A 14,867-nucleotide genomic window follows, 5' to 3' on the forward strand; every position below is an offset into this window, starting at 1 on the left:
CTTTTAGCAACAGACGACTGAGACGAGCCATCCCTATGATTGTAAAATCTGCGATAGCTGCAACCCCCTGTCGCGACAAACGTAAAATGCGGTCTCTGTCGTAAACTACTGGTATACGTCTGAAAAACAACAAAAACTGGCTGGATTTTAAGTTGTTATATTTGCTGTGACATCGACGGTAAGTTGTACTTTTGAATAAAAATGGAGACTTAATGCCATATTATATTTGTTAATATTTCTGCTGGGTGGTTATCATCAACAGTATAAGCAGAATAGTTAGCTTTATTGCTAGCAATGTTGTATCATTAAAAATAGTGAAACAGTCCTTCCAAGCTAACCCCTACCGGTTGGTTTGGATGTTTAAAAGCCTTTGTGATTACTAGAGCACGAACCACCTTGCTTTATCTGTGTTTGACACATTAAACTGGTAGTAACAACAGTCGTTGTTGTGTGTGTTGTTTAAAGTTTATCGAGGCAATGGCCGCGTCTTCTTCGTCCTCTTCTGCGGGAGGAGTGAGCGGCAGCTCCGTGACTGGCTCTGGGTTCAGTGCTTCCGAGCTCATCCCACCAAGGAAAGTCCTCTATACGTATCCAAAAGGCGCAGGGGAAATGATGGAAGGTACGATGAAGGAAAACCGGATAAAAGTACTTGTATAAAAGCTGCCCAAATGCTCCCAAATAGCCAGGAAATAGAAATCATATGAAAATCATATATAATGGTAGGAGGTTTGCAACATAATACCTTAATATCATAATATCTGCCAACTTTAGTATAACACTGAGAATATATGTGCCTGTGTTTCTAAAGTATTTAAGAAAGATATGTTACTACAAAGCAGAGTCTGCCTCTCTTCTTCACAATCAAGAGCTTTCTCTTGCACATGGAAGACAAATTAAGATAAAGCAAAACCCTTAAGCCTTTTAAGCTGTGTGGGGCATGGCATAGATTCAACAAAGGTGCTGGAAACATTCTTCCGAGTTTCTGGTCCATATTGACATGATGTTATTAGACAGTTGCTGCACATCCATGATGCAAATCTCTTGTTCCACCTGGTGACTGTGGAGGAAGTTTGAATACAGTGAATTCATTGTCATGTTCAAAAAGCCTGTTTGAGATCATTTGAGTCGTGTGATATGGTGTGTTATCCTGCTGGAAGCAGCCATCAGAAAATGGGTACACCGTTCTCATAATGGGGTGGACATTATCAACATCAATACTCAGGTAATATGTGGCATTTAAATCATACTCAAGAAAGAAAATATCTCCCACACAATTAGACCATCAATAGCGAGATCCAGTGATACAAGGCAGGAAGGATCCATACTTTCATATTGGTCCCGCCAAATTCTGACCCTAAAAATGTGGCAGCAGAAATCGAGACTCATCTGACCATGCAGCATTTCTTGATTTCGTGATTCACTGATTGCATGTTTGCGTTATCAAGCCGCTAAACAGGTGTGCCTAATAAAATGGTGGTTGAGTGTATACTAATGGATGTTGTCTCTTAGGCTTTGACATTGTAATGTTTTTTAAAAAACCCAAAACTATTTTAGCTGTATTTTACTGTTGTTGTACTTCTTATGTCATAAATATATGAAATATTTTAAGATCTCTTTCTGATGTAGCTTGAAATCTATGTTTTGGCTTTTATTACCCTGGAGACGAAAGCTTGAATAAGAATTCTTTATTTGACTGACCTTTTTTTTCATTTTACGTTTCTTTTTAGATGGCTCTGACAGATTTTTATGCGAGTCTGTATTCAGCTACCAAGTGGCCTCAACACTGAAACAGGTTAAACATGGTAAGTCTAACTATATTTGCATAGCTTCACATTAGTCTTGGTTGATCTAATACGGGTGCCAAACCCATTTTACATTACAGGCCACATATAGCCTACCTTCATCTTAAATGGGCTGGATGAGTGAAACTCCCGTTTCTCACAGTGTAACTACAAATGTAATCCCTGCGAGATATATAGACGGTGAAAAAACACATTTTTTGTTTTGATCCGTTACTTAATCACGTTGGCATCATATAAATGGTTAGCATTATTTAACTGCATTTTAACTGTATAAAAGGCTAAAATTTATGCCCACCTTCAGTTGTTCTAAAGCCATGTGGGCCGAATTAAAATCTTTAGTTCTGGCTCCCAGGCTTTATATTTGACACCCCTGATCTAATAGAAACAGGTATACTAATGAGTAATGTCCATTCTTACAGATCAGCAAGTGTCTCGAATGGAGAAACTCGCGAGCTTGGTGGAGGAGCTAGAAGCAGACGAGTGGCGGTATAAACCTATTGAACAGCTATTGGGATTCACACCATCTTAAATAAAGAGATTCAGATGTCTTTTGCTTATTTAATCAGCCAAATAGAAGGAAAATGTAACCTTTTTTTTTCAAGTTACACATGATATTCCTTCTGTATTCTGTATCATAAGTTTAAAAGTGTTATCTGGAGATCCCAAATGTGAGATGTGTTATTTTATCACTTCTATATGATTGTTTTATTTTTAAACCACTTATTACATTAAACCCAGCATACTAAATAAAATCTTGTCAACAACATTCTTATAAATTAGTAACTACACAATTCACAAGTTAACAGATTTTCCATCTGCTTTAGGCTGTTCAAGATGATTCTCTCATTGGAATTAGCCTTCATGTTAATGTAAATACTACATTTGGTATTAAATCCCTGGAAGAGAAGCATTGTGTTTCCAAATGGCTCCAATGTAACTTATAAACATAAAGCCTGCTGCACTGTTGGTCTCTTCTCCTTTCTGTGTATGTCCTTACTCCACCAGCAATTGGAACAAAACAAAGAGAGCTTGTAAATAAAATCAGACTTGGGACATTCTTCACATTGGTTGCTGTTTGTTTTGCCTGGTGTGTATTTTGTCCAACTCCACCTCACTGTGTTAAGTTTTGTTAAATCCAAGGATAGAAAAGTATTTGTGCTGCTTTTTTTGTGGTATGTATTTTGATATTGCTGTTGTTCATTCTGTTCTTTGAACGAGCTAAAGTCTGAAACCCATCAGTGCAGTTTTCCGTGCCACTTTTGTCTTGTGGTGACAGTGAGTAAACGTGCAAACTTGGTGTTTTCCTCAGTGAATGATTGTCTTCAAGCAAGTGAAGGGTGGGAGTGTACAGAGTGTACTGTACTGTACTGAGTGTTTCAGGACAGCCCTGAACACAACAGGACACACCTCTGGCTGGAGCCTAAATTTCTTTTTCTAGTTTGTTTCTGGCCACACTTTCTGAGAATCCAATTAAAAAGTGATTTCTCATAGTTTTTGTTGTTTTTACTCAAGCTACTAAATCTTCTTACTCCACGTCCCCTGCTAAAGATTTCTGATAACTTTTTTATAGCACCCACCTCAGAACATAGTGTTCCTACACGTGTTTATGTATTTCAGTTCCTGTCTAACAAAGTACAGTGTATTCCACGCCTACACACGTGCAGAAATGCAGCGTAGCCTCTGGCTGCTTTCCAACATACAGCTGTGAGCAAAATGTGTAGTATGTAGCCTATGGCCCCGACACAAATAACTTGCTTTTGCATTCTAACAAATCCGCTATATGTTTTTACTCTCATACACAGTTTGTGTTATGCCTTAAAACACTTTGCTATCTTTTGTGATGAAGTAATAAATGGTGCAAAGATGCTACAATAACAACCCCCCGGCGCATTTCTGCATAGAACGTTGCTAAATAACTCTAATAATAATGATGATGATAACATATGTAATTTCTGTGCAGTCTTTTTGTTTGTAACTCAAGGGTAAATGTAGAAAGAGGTGTCCCATAGCCGTTTTTATTATCTGTTTTGCCTTGAGCACAGCGCACTGAGTGTTCTCTGCATCTCTGTGTGCCAGATAAAAAATTCTGATGTAATGGTTTAGCAAAACAGGTGACGTAATGTGCACTGCAACACTGAACCTGCTCATCCAGGCCTACATTCTGTTAAAATGTAGGTGCACATACAGAAAAACGGTTTACCAAATACCCACATAAGATATCAAACAAAGAAACAACAAGATCATTTTCAAGCCCACTCAAGTCCCCTGAAACATATCCATAACACTAGGGTCTGCTATTCATCCCCCACCACCCCCCTTCCTCCTCCTCCCCCTCCTGTTTGTCTTTCTTCTCTGCTGGCATGTTACCAGGCAAGAAGCAGCGCTGGTGTCGTGCCTCTCTTTTTGATTGGCTGGTTAGGGAGAGACAGGCGTGGCCTCGCAGCCCACATATATAAACATTGTTGCAGGACAGACTGCAGAGCTTGGCAGCTGGTGAGAGAAAGAGAGGAAGAGCAGAGGAAAGAAGTTTCCATATACAAATTGCAGACAATAACCGTTAAAACTACGCATCTTAAACATCCACCGCGACCTTGAACCACGCAGAATTTAAATAACGAGTAAGTACAATTAATTTATTTGCCGGTTTTGCTAGTTTACAGCTAATTTTGACAGTGAAACAGCTTCTAGCTGCAGTCAAATTAAAAAGGTGTTCTTTTTGAAAATGTTTATTGTTCATATCTTTAGCAGAAAGCTATACCTCAAAAGCCTGATATGTATGTTTAATTAAGTCGTTAAACGTGGAATTAACGGCAGTAGTTGGGTGCTCATCTGTTGCCTTTGTTTCTCCTGTGACAGTTGACCACATAAGCAGCTGATACTGCAGGGAGGACAACCATGCCTGAACTCTTTGCATATACTGACATCGGCAGCTCACCTCCTTCTCCAGTGGACAGCAGCGACAGAAGGCTGTCCTGGGGCAAACTGGTTCAAAGACTGACTGATTTCAGCACACCTGCCAGCAGCAGGAGTATGGAGTCAGGGTCCAACAATAGCAGCAGGAGTGATCTCTCAGACTCAGGTAAGCAATGCTGCATAGGCATCTCACATCTCATGATTCTTTTCTTCTGTATGCAAGTTTCAGGTTCTAACTCATTCTTGCTTTTACACAGGCTCAGATGTCTCAAGTGACTTGTGTGCCTTCAATGAGGACCTGTTTTATGATCCAATGGAGGAGACACTCTTAAAAGAAGTAGTGGACCTGATTGCACGAAGTCTGAGAGAAGCCAAAGACACAGATTGCGCCTTAAGATGTACAAAACTGCTCATTCCAGACAAACTTCTGGAGCACATTGGGCAAGAGCTCCTTCATCTGGCAGCTAGTGAGCCCTGCGGTTTAAGAGGGGCTCTCATTGACCTCTGTGTTGAGCAAGGGGATGTTTGTGAGAGCATGGGACAGCTATCTGTGGACCCATACCTTGTCCCTACATTTCAGCTCGCTCTGGTGTTGAGGCTAGAGTCGGGCGGCCTTTGGCCTAAAATTCAAGGACTCTTTAGCACAAAGTCGCCTTCTACTCCAGTAGTGAGACAAGCTATTAAACTTAGCACTGGTTTCCGTGTGATCAAGAAGAAGCTGTATAGTTCTGAAGATCTTCTAATTGAGGAATGTTAAGTAATACAAACACTGATGTGCTTTGATGCTGACAAGAGGACAATAAAAGCTCACAAAGGGGCCTATTACTGTAATTACATGTATATGAAGCATTCTGAAGTGTATCAGATGGACTTTGTCATGATGTAGTCTACTGTTCCCACTGTAAAGGGGCTGAACTTTATGGTACCTGGAGCAGGCAGTGCTCCTAATACTCACTCACTGACATTCAGATTTTAAAATGACAACATGTAACCATCATATTATATCTGGTGACATGGCATTTACAAGTATTGGAAGTGCATACCTCAGTTTCTATTGAAACTAAACAACGGCAGCTAGCTATATTGTTATAGTTATTATTGAAGTTCATTGTGTTCTTTTTCTTTTTATACATGACAGTTAATTGAATTGGACAAAGCCTGATGAAGTGGTACACCAAGAGAACATTTGGTAACCTTTGTGAAGTGTGAAAGGCCTACCCTTGCTTGCCTTGTGCATTGTTTTTGCAAGCCGCGGCTAAGATTACAAATGTAACTTGATCTTGTGTTGTGCAGCCCTGTCCTGCTTCGGTTGATATTCAAATACTCAGTGAACTTTTTTTTGTACCTTTATCGAATGCAAATAAATTATTGTTTTCTAACATTTTGTTTTTTCTTATTATTATTTATTCAATCTTTCATATCCAAATGATCCATAGTTGACTTCGCTGACAGAGTTAGGAGAGATCTAAGAATGAGAGAAAGCGAATGAACATCAAGTCTTCAAATGTGCGTGCATATGTGAACCCAGTCTGCAAAATCTACAAACGCAAACTACACTAGAGCACACCAGCTGGTGCGGTGAGGTACAGTGGTTAACGGTATTCCGATGCAGAACAGCTGACAGGAATATGTGGCAGCCATTAAAGCCACATTAAAAAAAAGCTAGTGTGAAATTTGAAGAAGTCAAAGTCATGAATCAGATGTGCAGCATCTGCAGTCTGCAAAAAAAACAGCTGAGTGTGTTTGTGCTGAAAGAATGTGACGCTGCACATCCTGCCAGGCACATTTTGCACGTCACTGAAGAGCTGAACGTGCACGCCGCCTTGTCTCTAGTTCCCTGTCTCTGTAAGCCAGCCGGCCGGCACACTGTACATGCCAAATGCGCTGACTGAGCTTTTATCTCCCATTCTGTGCCTGTTCTGTTCAAAGCAGAGAGTCACACTTAGCACGTTTGAGCAACCATGTTTATTTTCATCTAGAATTAAAAACATGGTGGAAAAACGAAGTGAACAAGATCTGTATGGTTTTCTTATCCTCTCTTTATAATCTATTTCTCCAAGAAATAATACAAAGAATAAGTAGCATACTATAAACTTAAAAAGTGAGACAAAAAATGGCTTTTTCCGACAGATTGAGTAGAGACGTGACAGTTCCCAACTTGAACTGGTTAAAGTCTGATTTTGTGGATCGCCACGTCTCATTCTCATGGCATTTATTGTGAAGTTGTACTACATGTTTGCCCTTAATACATTTAAAGGAGGTAAAGTGACAGGGACATGTCCTAGTGGCTATCTCACACACAGCAGAAGAAGACAAATTTCAGGTGTTCAAGTGTCTAAAAAGCCTAGACATTTGACGTATTAGATTACTACTGCATAGTCTGAGAATGTGCATCTAAAATCAAAACCCCTCAAACTTTTCTCCATTGAATTACAGCATAAAATCAAGGTGGCATTCAATGTGGCATCTGTTATATTGCTACATAAATAACATCCATATGACTACATATAACTTAAGTATGGTCTGTTTTCATACCATTCCCCCCAAAACAAATATAAAGTGTTCTTTATGTTCTTTCTTTAGTGCTTGGAGGTTCTCATTCTTAGTATCCGTTTTGACGTTTAGACATGGAATGCGCCTCCCTGTGTACTCAGAACCATTATGCCAATCCTAATTGATTGGTGATTACATCCTCATCAAATTAGCAAATTCTAAACATGTTTTCATGACCACAAATCACTATGATTTTTATTTTCCACAATAATTTGTCAACACAACTTCCAGTTTTTCATGTATTTCATGTAACAGGGTTTTTGGTATATGTGCCTATCTCTTAAATACTTTGGGTCAACTTCTGTTGTTTAAATGTGCTATAGGCTATAAATAAAATAGATGCAACAGTCCCCACCAAAAATAGTTTTGTTTTTATACTATGGTATTTTTTGTAATGGAAAAATACACAAACAAAAGAATTCATTTAGGAGTGTTAGCTCACTGGGTGCTAGCTGCCTAGCTTATCTTGAATAAACATAGCTTATTTGTGCAAGCTACTTAAGGGTGGTTGGTTCTGAATGACATGTTTGTTACGATCATCAGCCAATCAGGATTGGCATAATGAAATAAATATTTCTGAGGAATACCCAAGGAGGAGCATCGCATAGTGAGCCATCGAAACGAATGCTTTTCTGAGAACCAGAGTTGCGCAAGTAACCTAAAGTTTTTCAAACCCACATTTTTTGAGGATAGCAAGCTATTTTAAGTACCATTTCCATTCTAAAACACTATATTAACGCTATATCTTTTTACCACATACTAGACTTCCACAGAAATTGTTTGAGTTAGTTTGTGTGATCTGTTTGGTGACGAGTGGTGCTGGTCTGCTCCTTGTTGAGTCATCTTCAGCCTCCAGATTGTAGAAATGCATCTTAATAAATTACTGGTAATCTTTTGTAGTGATTCTGGAAACCTGGAGACAAGAAAAAAAAAAAGCCTCTTTCAAAACGTCTTCACAGCAAGCTGGTTGACTTTTGTTGACTTTACCACCATTCTTTTTAGAGGTTCAAGTGTCATGAAGCTGTGATTCTGGTAAGTAAAATTGGTCTGATGTGCTTGCATGATACAAGTATTGACATACTGAAGCCAAATATGGTATTGAGAAAACAGAGGATAACCAAGCGGAAAGCCTTCTGATGGGCTGTCTGTCTGGTTGTGTATTCAGTCTTTAGCCCCATGCCAGCTGGGATAGGCTTCAGCCCTCCTGCAACCCTAAGTTAATCAAGGGGAATCAATGCTATATATTGGAATGTCAATATTTTTGCCCCATCCCTGGTGCCAAAATGAGAAAATATTCAGAGTTTGAAGAACTTGCTTTGAATCATGAAAGCATTTTCATCCATGTAAAGAAGCTGTGATCTCGGACAACTTGGCGCAGCTTGGTGTGCGAGCCCTCTGTGCTCTTTGGTATAGATCGCTGTCCCCAAAATAGCGAGCTCTGTATAGCATTCCTTCCTCTGTAAAAAACAAACACACACACAATTAAAAAATGATCTCAGCACTGATAATGACACTGACAATCACACCAATACTCATGCTTAAATTCAGATATAAGAATCATTTATTGTCATACTTTGCTGTTTCTCTTTCCAGCAGTTGTTGCGAAGGTTGGAAATATAATCATCCTCCACCGTCCGCTCCAGATTTTTCAGATTCACACCAGTGAACTCTTTGGAGAACTGCTCCCCCACATAATATGGCACCTTCAGGTTCTCAGTCAGCCTCTTCTGTGAGTAACCTGCTGACCTACGTGACAACAGGCCAGAGTGTGGGAGTGTTATCATATGACAGAATGCAGCACAGATCTTGCACCATCTGTCTGTCTTAACATGAGTCACTGCTGACAATGGTTTAAAGCAGGGCCCGAAACTGCAGGCGTATATCTGAACACACAAAGGCAGTGTACTGGGAACGGGACAAGACACATGACAGCAGCACAAACAAGAGGAGCTCTGTGATTAATTGGAACTAACAGAGGTAGCAGCAAATTAATACGAGGAGAAACAACCGCCAATACTGTGAAGGCAAATCTAACACAACCACCCAGCTTATGCAAAGATCGAGTGAAAGCAGAAGTACCGTGAAAAAAACCTGGGTTGGATTCTGCTAACATAGAGATAATCTTTTGTCTAAGTCCCTCGCAGTTTTGCAGAACAACAGTTAGTTGTGTTACTTTAGATTCTTGTGTTACAAGGATCACACTCACGGCCTGAAGCTGAGGCTGTAGGAGGGGCTGTTGACCATTATTTGACTGAGAGCTGACACAATAACCAGGATGAGGATGGGCATGACTTGCACAAAGAGGGCGAGACCTCCCTGTGGAAAAAACACATTACAAACAAACACACACAGTCTCTGAGAGAAGCCTCAGCTTGTAAAATGGCAGATGACTAAATGTCTCCCCCTGCTGGCAAAACATAAACAACTCTATACAGTTACAGTTTAGCTTTTTAAGTATCAAACTTACATCTTGCTGTCGCTCTCTTCTCTCCCGCCTTTGGTAACGCATCCGCCCATTATTGTATACGTGAGCATGGCCTAGATTGATTTAACACATTTAGCACATAAAAAACGCACCACAGAAATATATATTTGCAATTAAAATACTCCGTCTCACATGCATTATATGGAAACACCAAACTATGAGACTAACTTGATGGATAACCTCCTCCAAAGAACATATTAAAGAGCTCTTCAGGTGAAATATCTGGCTCAAAGTTTCCATTGTCTGGGCCGTGTCTGGAAGGATGTCTTCTCCCTTCCTCACACTGATCGTACTGTCTCCTTTTGTTAACATTGCTCAGAACAGCGTACGCGCTGCCAATAGCTGTTGGAAAGTTAGAACATGAAGCTGCTATAAGTTGCTTTCTGTAAGTGCTATATGAACCTTGGATGAGTTTAATCACCGTCTTACCTTTAAACGCCTCTGTTGCCCCAGGAGCGCTGTTCTTATCTGGATGGAATTTCAAAGCAAGTTTTCTATATGATCTCTTCAGTTCATCCTCTGAGGCATCTTTCGACACCCCGAGAATTTCGTAAAAGTCTTTACATTGTTTTATCCTGTGCAGAGAGCACATGATTACAAATTTCAATCACAATTGCAGTCAATATACCCATCAAGGAGTTTATTTTAACCAACAGTATGTTTATGTAATCAGCAGTCTTACGTACCTCCTCACAGCTTCTAGCTGATCAGCCATGTAGGATTTTGAAGACTCTGCAGGCTTTTCTTCAGGTCTGGCGTTCTCCTTTATGTTCTGCCGTTGTCGAGGCTCCGACACCCCGCTGAAGTCTGAATGGATATCTTGTCTGGGTGTAAATCCATTCTTTGCTATTACATCCAGCAATACTAGAAGATATGTTCAAAGATATTCTATCAAGTACTCAACAGCAGTTAAAAACACAAAATGTTCGATAGTGGGACTATCCATGTCATCAAGCAGATGTAAAGCTACCAAGCAATCAAGTTCAATGGTATTATAAGAGCTTCTTGGGGGCAGAGTATACAACTATAGCTATGTTTGAAAATCATTAAACTAAATATAGTTTTTGTTGGAGGATCTGTCTGCTTGTTGCAGCTTTATTTATTTTATTTTATTTTCAGATATGCTGTGGCTGCAGTTTTAACAGGTTTTATATTTATATGTGAGGTGGGTCATGGTCTAAGGCGTATCTGGGGTGTATGTGGGTGTCCACAGGAATCTAAGAAGAGGTAAAGTTGGGCACAAGCACATGCCACCATGTATAGTGGTGCAAAAAAGTATTTGCATCCTTCCTAATGTCATATTTGTTTTGCACATTTGTCCCACTTCTATGTTTGAGAATCAAAGAAAACTTAATGTTAGACATGGATAACTCAAATATAATACAAAGTGCAGTTTTTATATCAGGATTTCATTTATTAAGTGAAAAAACTAACCAACCTACCTGCCCCGTGGGAAAAAGTTATTGCCCCTTAAACCTAATAACTGGTTGTGCCATCCACGGCAGCAAGAACTGGCATCAAGCATTTGGGATAACTCACAATGAATCTTTCACATCACTCTGGAGGAATTTTGGCCCACTGTTCTTGGCAGAATTGTTTCAGTATGAATGGTCTGTTTAAGGTCATCCTAAAGTATCTGAATAGAATTTAACTCCAGACTTTGACTAGGCCAACCCAAAACCTTCATTTGGTTTTTATTTAAAGGTGGACTTGCTGGTTGCTTTTCAGTTACTTTGTGCGATTGAGCTTCAACGCAGGAACCGATCGCTGGTCTGATGTTCTTTTTATGAAATGCTGTGTGTTTTATGCCAGATGCAAAGGCACTCAACCTTTCTATAAAGTTCAGCTTTTGTCTCATCAGTCCACAGAATTTTGTGACTTTCTGGATGAGCCATTGATGTGCTCTTGGAGTACTATTGGTACTCCAAGAAGTACTCAATTATCAGAGAATTTTGTTTGATGATCTGAAGCATGTAAGTGGCACAAATGTACAAAAAAAATACAAAAACACAAAAACAAGAAAAAGACAAACTTTTTCACACCAATAAATATAGTACATTTGTTTGCATGTGTGGCTATATTGATCACTTTTCTGTTTTTATTCAGCTGAATGTTGTATTTCTGTATTTATTTAGTATTGAGCTACAAACCAGATTCCAAAAAAGTTGGGACACAAAACAAATTGTGAATAAAAACTGAATGCAACGATGTGGAGATGGCAAATGTCAATATTTTATTCAGAATAGAACATAAATCACGGAACAAAAGTTGAAACTGAGAAAATGTATAATTTTAAGGGAAAAATATGGTGAAATGTCATGGTGTCAACCAATCCCTAAAAAGTTGGGACAAGGCCATTTTCACCACTGTGTGGCATCTCCCCTTCTTCTTACAACACTCAACAGACGTCTGGGGACCGAGGAGACCAGTTTCTCAAGTTTAGAAATAGGAATGCTCTCCCATTCTTGTCTAATACAGGCCTCTAACTGTTCAATTGTCTTGGGCCTTCTTTGTCGCATCTTCCTCTTTATGATGCGCCAAATGTTCTCTATAGGTGAAAAATCTGGACTGCAGACTGGCCATTTCAGTACCCGGATCCTTCTCCTACGCAGCCATGATGTTGTGATTGATGCAGAATGTCGTCTGGCATTATCTTGTTGAAAAATGCAGGGTCTTCCCTGAAAGAGATGACGTCTGGATGGGAGCATATGTTGTTCTAGAACCTGAATATATTTTTCTGCGTTGATGGTGCCTTTCCAGACATGCAAGCTGCCCATGCCACACGCACTCATGCAACCCCATACCATCAGAGATGCAGGCTTCTGAACTGAGTGTTGATAACAACTTGGGTTGTCCTCTTTGGTCCGGATGACATGGCGTCCCACATTTCCAAAAAGAGCTTCGAATCGTGACTCGTCTGACCACAGAACAGTCTTCATTTTGCCACAGTCCATTTTAAATGATCCCTGGCCCAGTGAAAACGCCTGAGCTTGTGGATCTTGCTTAGAAATGGCTTCTTCTTTGCACTGTAGAGTTTCAGCTGGCAACGGCGGATGGCACGGTGGATTGTGTTCACTGACAATGGTTTCTGGAAGTATTCCTGAGCCCATTCTGTGATTTCCTTTACAGTAGCATTCCTGTTTGTGGTGCAGTGTCGTTTAAGGGCCCGGAGATCACGGGCATCCAGTATGGGTTTACGCCCTTGACCCTTACGCACAGAGATTGTTCCAGATTCTCTGAATCTTCGGATGATGTTATGCACAGTTGATGATGATAACTGCAAAGTCTTTGCAATTTTTCGCCAGGTAACACCTTTCTGATATTGCTCCACTATCTTTCTGCACAACATTGTGGGAATTGGTGATCCTCTACCCATCTTGGCTTCTGAGAGACACTGCCACTCTGAGAAGCTCTTTTTATACCCAATCATGTTGCCAATTAACCTAATTAGTGTTAATTGGTCTTCCAGCTCTTCGTTATGCTCAAGTTGACTTTTTCCAGCCTCTTATTGCTACTTGTCCCAACTTTTTTGGGATTTGTTGACACCGTGTAATTTTGAATCAACATATTTTTCCTTTGAAATGATACATTTTCTCGGATTAAACTTTTGATCTGTCATCTACGTTCTATTCTGAATAGAATATTGACATTTGCCATCTCCACATCATTGCATTCAGTTTTTATTCACAATTTGTTTTGTGTCCCAACTTTTTTGCAATCCGGTTTGTAGATTGGCGAGCTCAGAAGGATAATACCTGTGTTGTCAAAAATATTTTTTGAAATGATCATGGGAAAGTAGCATGTAGTAATCTTGGACATCTAGGACTTATTTAGCCTTTCTCCCAGTCCACTCCTGTTCACCTAAATTAAAGGCTTAGCTTTCTGTTAGAAAAGCAAATTAAAGCACTGCAGACACTTCATTTTAAAGTGAAATTCGTACAAAAAAAAGAATGAGAAAAAACGCAGAAGCTGCATAAATGAACCAGCTAGCTTAAGTGCTATCAAAGGCCCTGGCTACATGCGCTGCTCATGAGGAGTGCAGGTGATGCTGCAGGCTGTGGAGGTGATGATGCGCATCTTCGCAGCTGAATGTGCGCCCCCCTCCCCCTTTCCCCCCATATTGACTTACCTTTGGCTTTCTCTGTCGGGAAGAGCCTCTGCGCCTTCTCCAGGAACCTCTGCGCCTTGTCCGGCTGTTGGTTGGTTAAGGCGGCCGCTGCAATGTCAATGCAGCGCTCCGCTTCGTCCCTGTTTACCTCCATCGCAGCAGGCATCAGCAGCAACTAACTGGACCAGAAGTAAATACGGGCGCCTGATGATGACGCCAGATAGATGCTGCAGGAAAAAAAAAATATGTATCAGTCAGTCGGTGATATGCATTCATCAATGTGGTGCTATTTTTTTGTCTGCTGCTGGTGCATGGGGATTGGAGATTTTAGTAATAGGTGAGCCCTGTTTGCAGAAAATCAACAGTATCGGCTGCGTGCGCTGCCCCATTTTCACCATTAGATGGCGACAGATTGCCATTTTTTTTTTCAAATGTAGGTCAAGAGGGTGAACACCCATTGGTGTGTTTATCCATCCGTCCAACCATCCATCCATTTTCTGCTCCTCGCCCGGGTAAATATGGGCCGTGTGATCCTTAATTTGGCCATGCAGTGTGTATCTGCAATTTCCTAATGTTGTAAACCTGCTCAACATTTGGCAATAAAACCCTTTCTGATTCTGATTCTGATTTTGCAGCAGAGTCAAAGCTCTTCTTCACAGGGTGACGTAAACAGCCTTTTCGACCTGTTCTGCAGTGTTTATGGAGACTCAGTTGTTTTTTTTCCCGTCATGCCTAAAATACTTTTTCTGGTGTTCAGCAGCTTATGCTATTTTTGGGCACATTGAAAGTTTGTATCTCACAATTAAACTTCTATAGACGGAGAATGGGGATGACGTAACAGATGAAGCATCCTATTTTCCTACGTGGGTGGAGGACAGGGGGGAGGGGGCTCTACTGCCGGGGTTTGGGTACAGTAACTTGTTTTGTTCCACTTGTATCATTAACACAGTGCTTGTGTTTCACTCCACGCCTGATTTCAAAAGGAAAACGGTTACACTGTTCAATG

At 40.3% G+C, this 14,867-nt stretch overlaps 3 protein-coding genes across 3 annotated transcripts; 2 read left to right on the forward strand and 1 right to left on the reverse strand.

Annotated features, from left to right (window-relative positions):
* Window positions 1-29: 29 nt before the first annotated feature.
* anapc16 (anaphase promoting complex subunit 16) lies at window positions 30-2,864 on the forward strand. The gene is made up of 4 exons (XM_080873750.1): window positions 30-178; window positions 466-619; window positions 1,728-1,802; window positions 2,222-2,864. The coding sequence occupies exons 2-4, from the start codon at window positions 478-480 to the stop codon at window positions 2,329-2,331; spliced, it is 327 nt and encodes a 108-aa protein (XP_080729876.1). The 5' UTR covers window positions 30-178; window positions 466-477; the 3' UTR covers window positions 2,332-2,864.
* A 1,406-nt stretch (window positions 2,865-4,270) lies between these two features.
* ddit4 (DNA-damage-inducible transcript 4) lies at window positions 4,271-6,085 on the forward strand. Its single transcript, XM_080873749.1, has 3 exons — window positions 4,271-4,420; window positions 4,659-4,881; window positions 4,973-6,085. The coding sequence occupies exons 2-3, from the start codon at window positions 4,698-4,700 to the stop codon at window positions 5,470-5,472; spliced, it is 684 nt and encodes a 227-aa protein (XP_080729875.1). The 5' UTR covers window positions 4,271-4,420; window positions 4,659-4,697; the 3' UTR covers window positions 5,473-6,085.
* A 519-nt stretch (window positions 6,086-6,604) lies between these two features.
* dnajb12b (DnaJ heat shock protein family (Hsp40) member B12b) lies at window positions 6,605-14,194 on the reverse strand. The gene is made up of 9 exons (XM_080873025.1): window positions 13,883-14,194; window positions 10,440-10,617; window positions 10,183-10,328; window positions 9,922-10,095; window positions 9,736-9,806; window positions 9,475-9,584; window positions 8,842-9,014; window positions 8,584-8,725; window positions 6,605-8,181 (listed from the first exon to the last, which is right to left on the reverse strand). The coding sequence occupies exons 1-8, from the start codon at window positions 14,025-14,027 to the stop codon at window positions 8,604-8,606; spliced, it is 1,119 nt and encodes a 372-aa protein (XP_080729151.1). The 5' UTR covers window positions 14,028-14,194; the 3' UTR covers window positions 6,605-8,181; window positions 8,584-8,603.
* Window positions 14,195-14,867: the final 673 nt, after the last annotated feature.

This window comes from Rhamphochromis sp. 'chilingali' (genome assembly GCF_963969265.1).
Source record: "Rhamphochromis sp. 'chilingali' genome assembly, chromosome: 22".
Classification (NCBI taxonomy): Eukaryota; Metazoa; Chordata; class Actinopteri; order Cichliformes; family Cichlidae; genus Rhamphochromis; species Rhamphochromis sp. 'chilingali'.

What these genes read in the sequence shown, in the direction of transcription:
- anapc16 (XM_080873750.1), top strand. Translation starts at nt 478, where the DNA reads ATGGCCGCGTCTTCTTCGTCCTCTTCTGCGGGAGGAGTGAGCGGCAGC. An exon ending in CGCAGGGGAAATGATGGAAG is followed by an intron (nt 620 to 1,727) that starts GTACGATGAAGG and finishes GTTTCTTTTTAG; the next exon opens with ATGGCTCTGACAGATTTTTA. An exon ending in ACTGAAACAGGTTAAACATG is followed by an intron (nt 1,803 to 2,221) that starts GTAAGTCTAACT and finishes CCATTCTTACAG; the next exon opens with ATCAGCAAGTGTCTCGAATG.
- ddit4 (XM_080873749.1), top strand. Translation starts at nt 4,698, where the DNA reads ATGCCTGAACTCTTTGCATATACTGACATCGGCAGCTCACCTCCTTCT. An exon ending in GAGTGATCTCTCAGACTCAG is followed by an intron (nt 4,882 to 4,972) that starts GTAAGCAATGCT and finishes GCTTTTACACAG; the next exon opens with GCTCAGATGTCTCAAGTGAC.
- dnajb12b (XM_080873025.1), bottom strand. Translation starts at nt 14,027, where the DNA reads ATGCCTGCTGCGATGGAGGTAAACAGGGACGAAGCGGAGCGCTGCATT. An exon ending in CAGCTAGAAGCTGTGAGGAG is followed by an intron (nt 10,329 to 10,439) that starts GTACGTAAGACT and finishes CTCTCTGCACAG; the next exon opens with GATAAAACAATGTAAAGACT. An exon ending in GAAGAGAGCGACAGCAAGAT is followed by an intron (nt 9,585 to 9,735) that starts GTAAGTTTGATA and finishes TTTTTTCCACAG; the next exon opens with GGAGGTCTCGCCCTCTTTGT.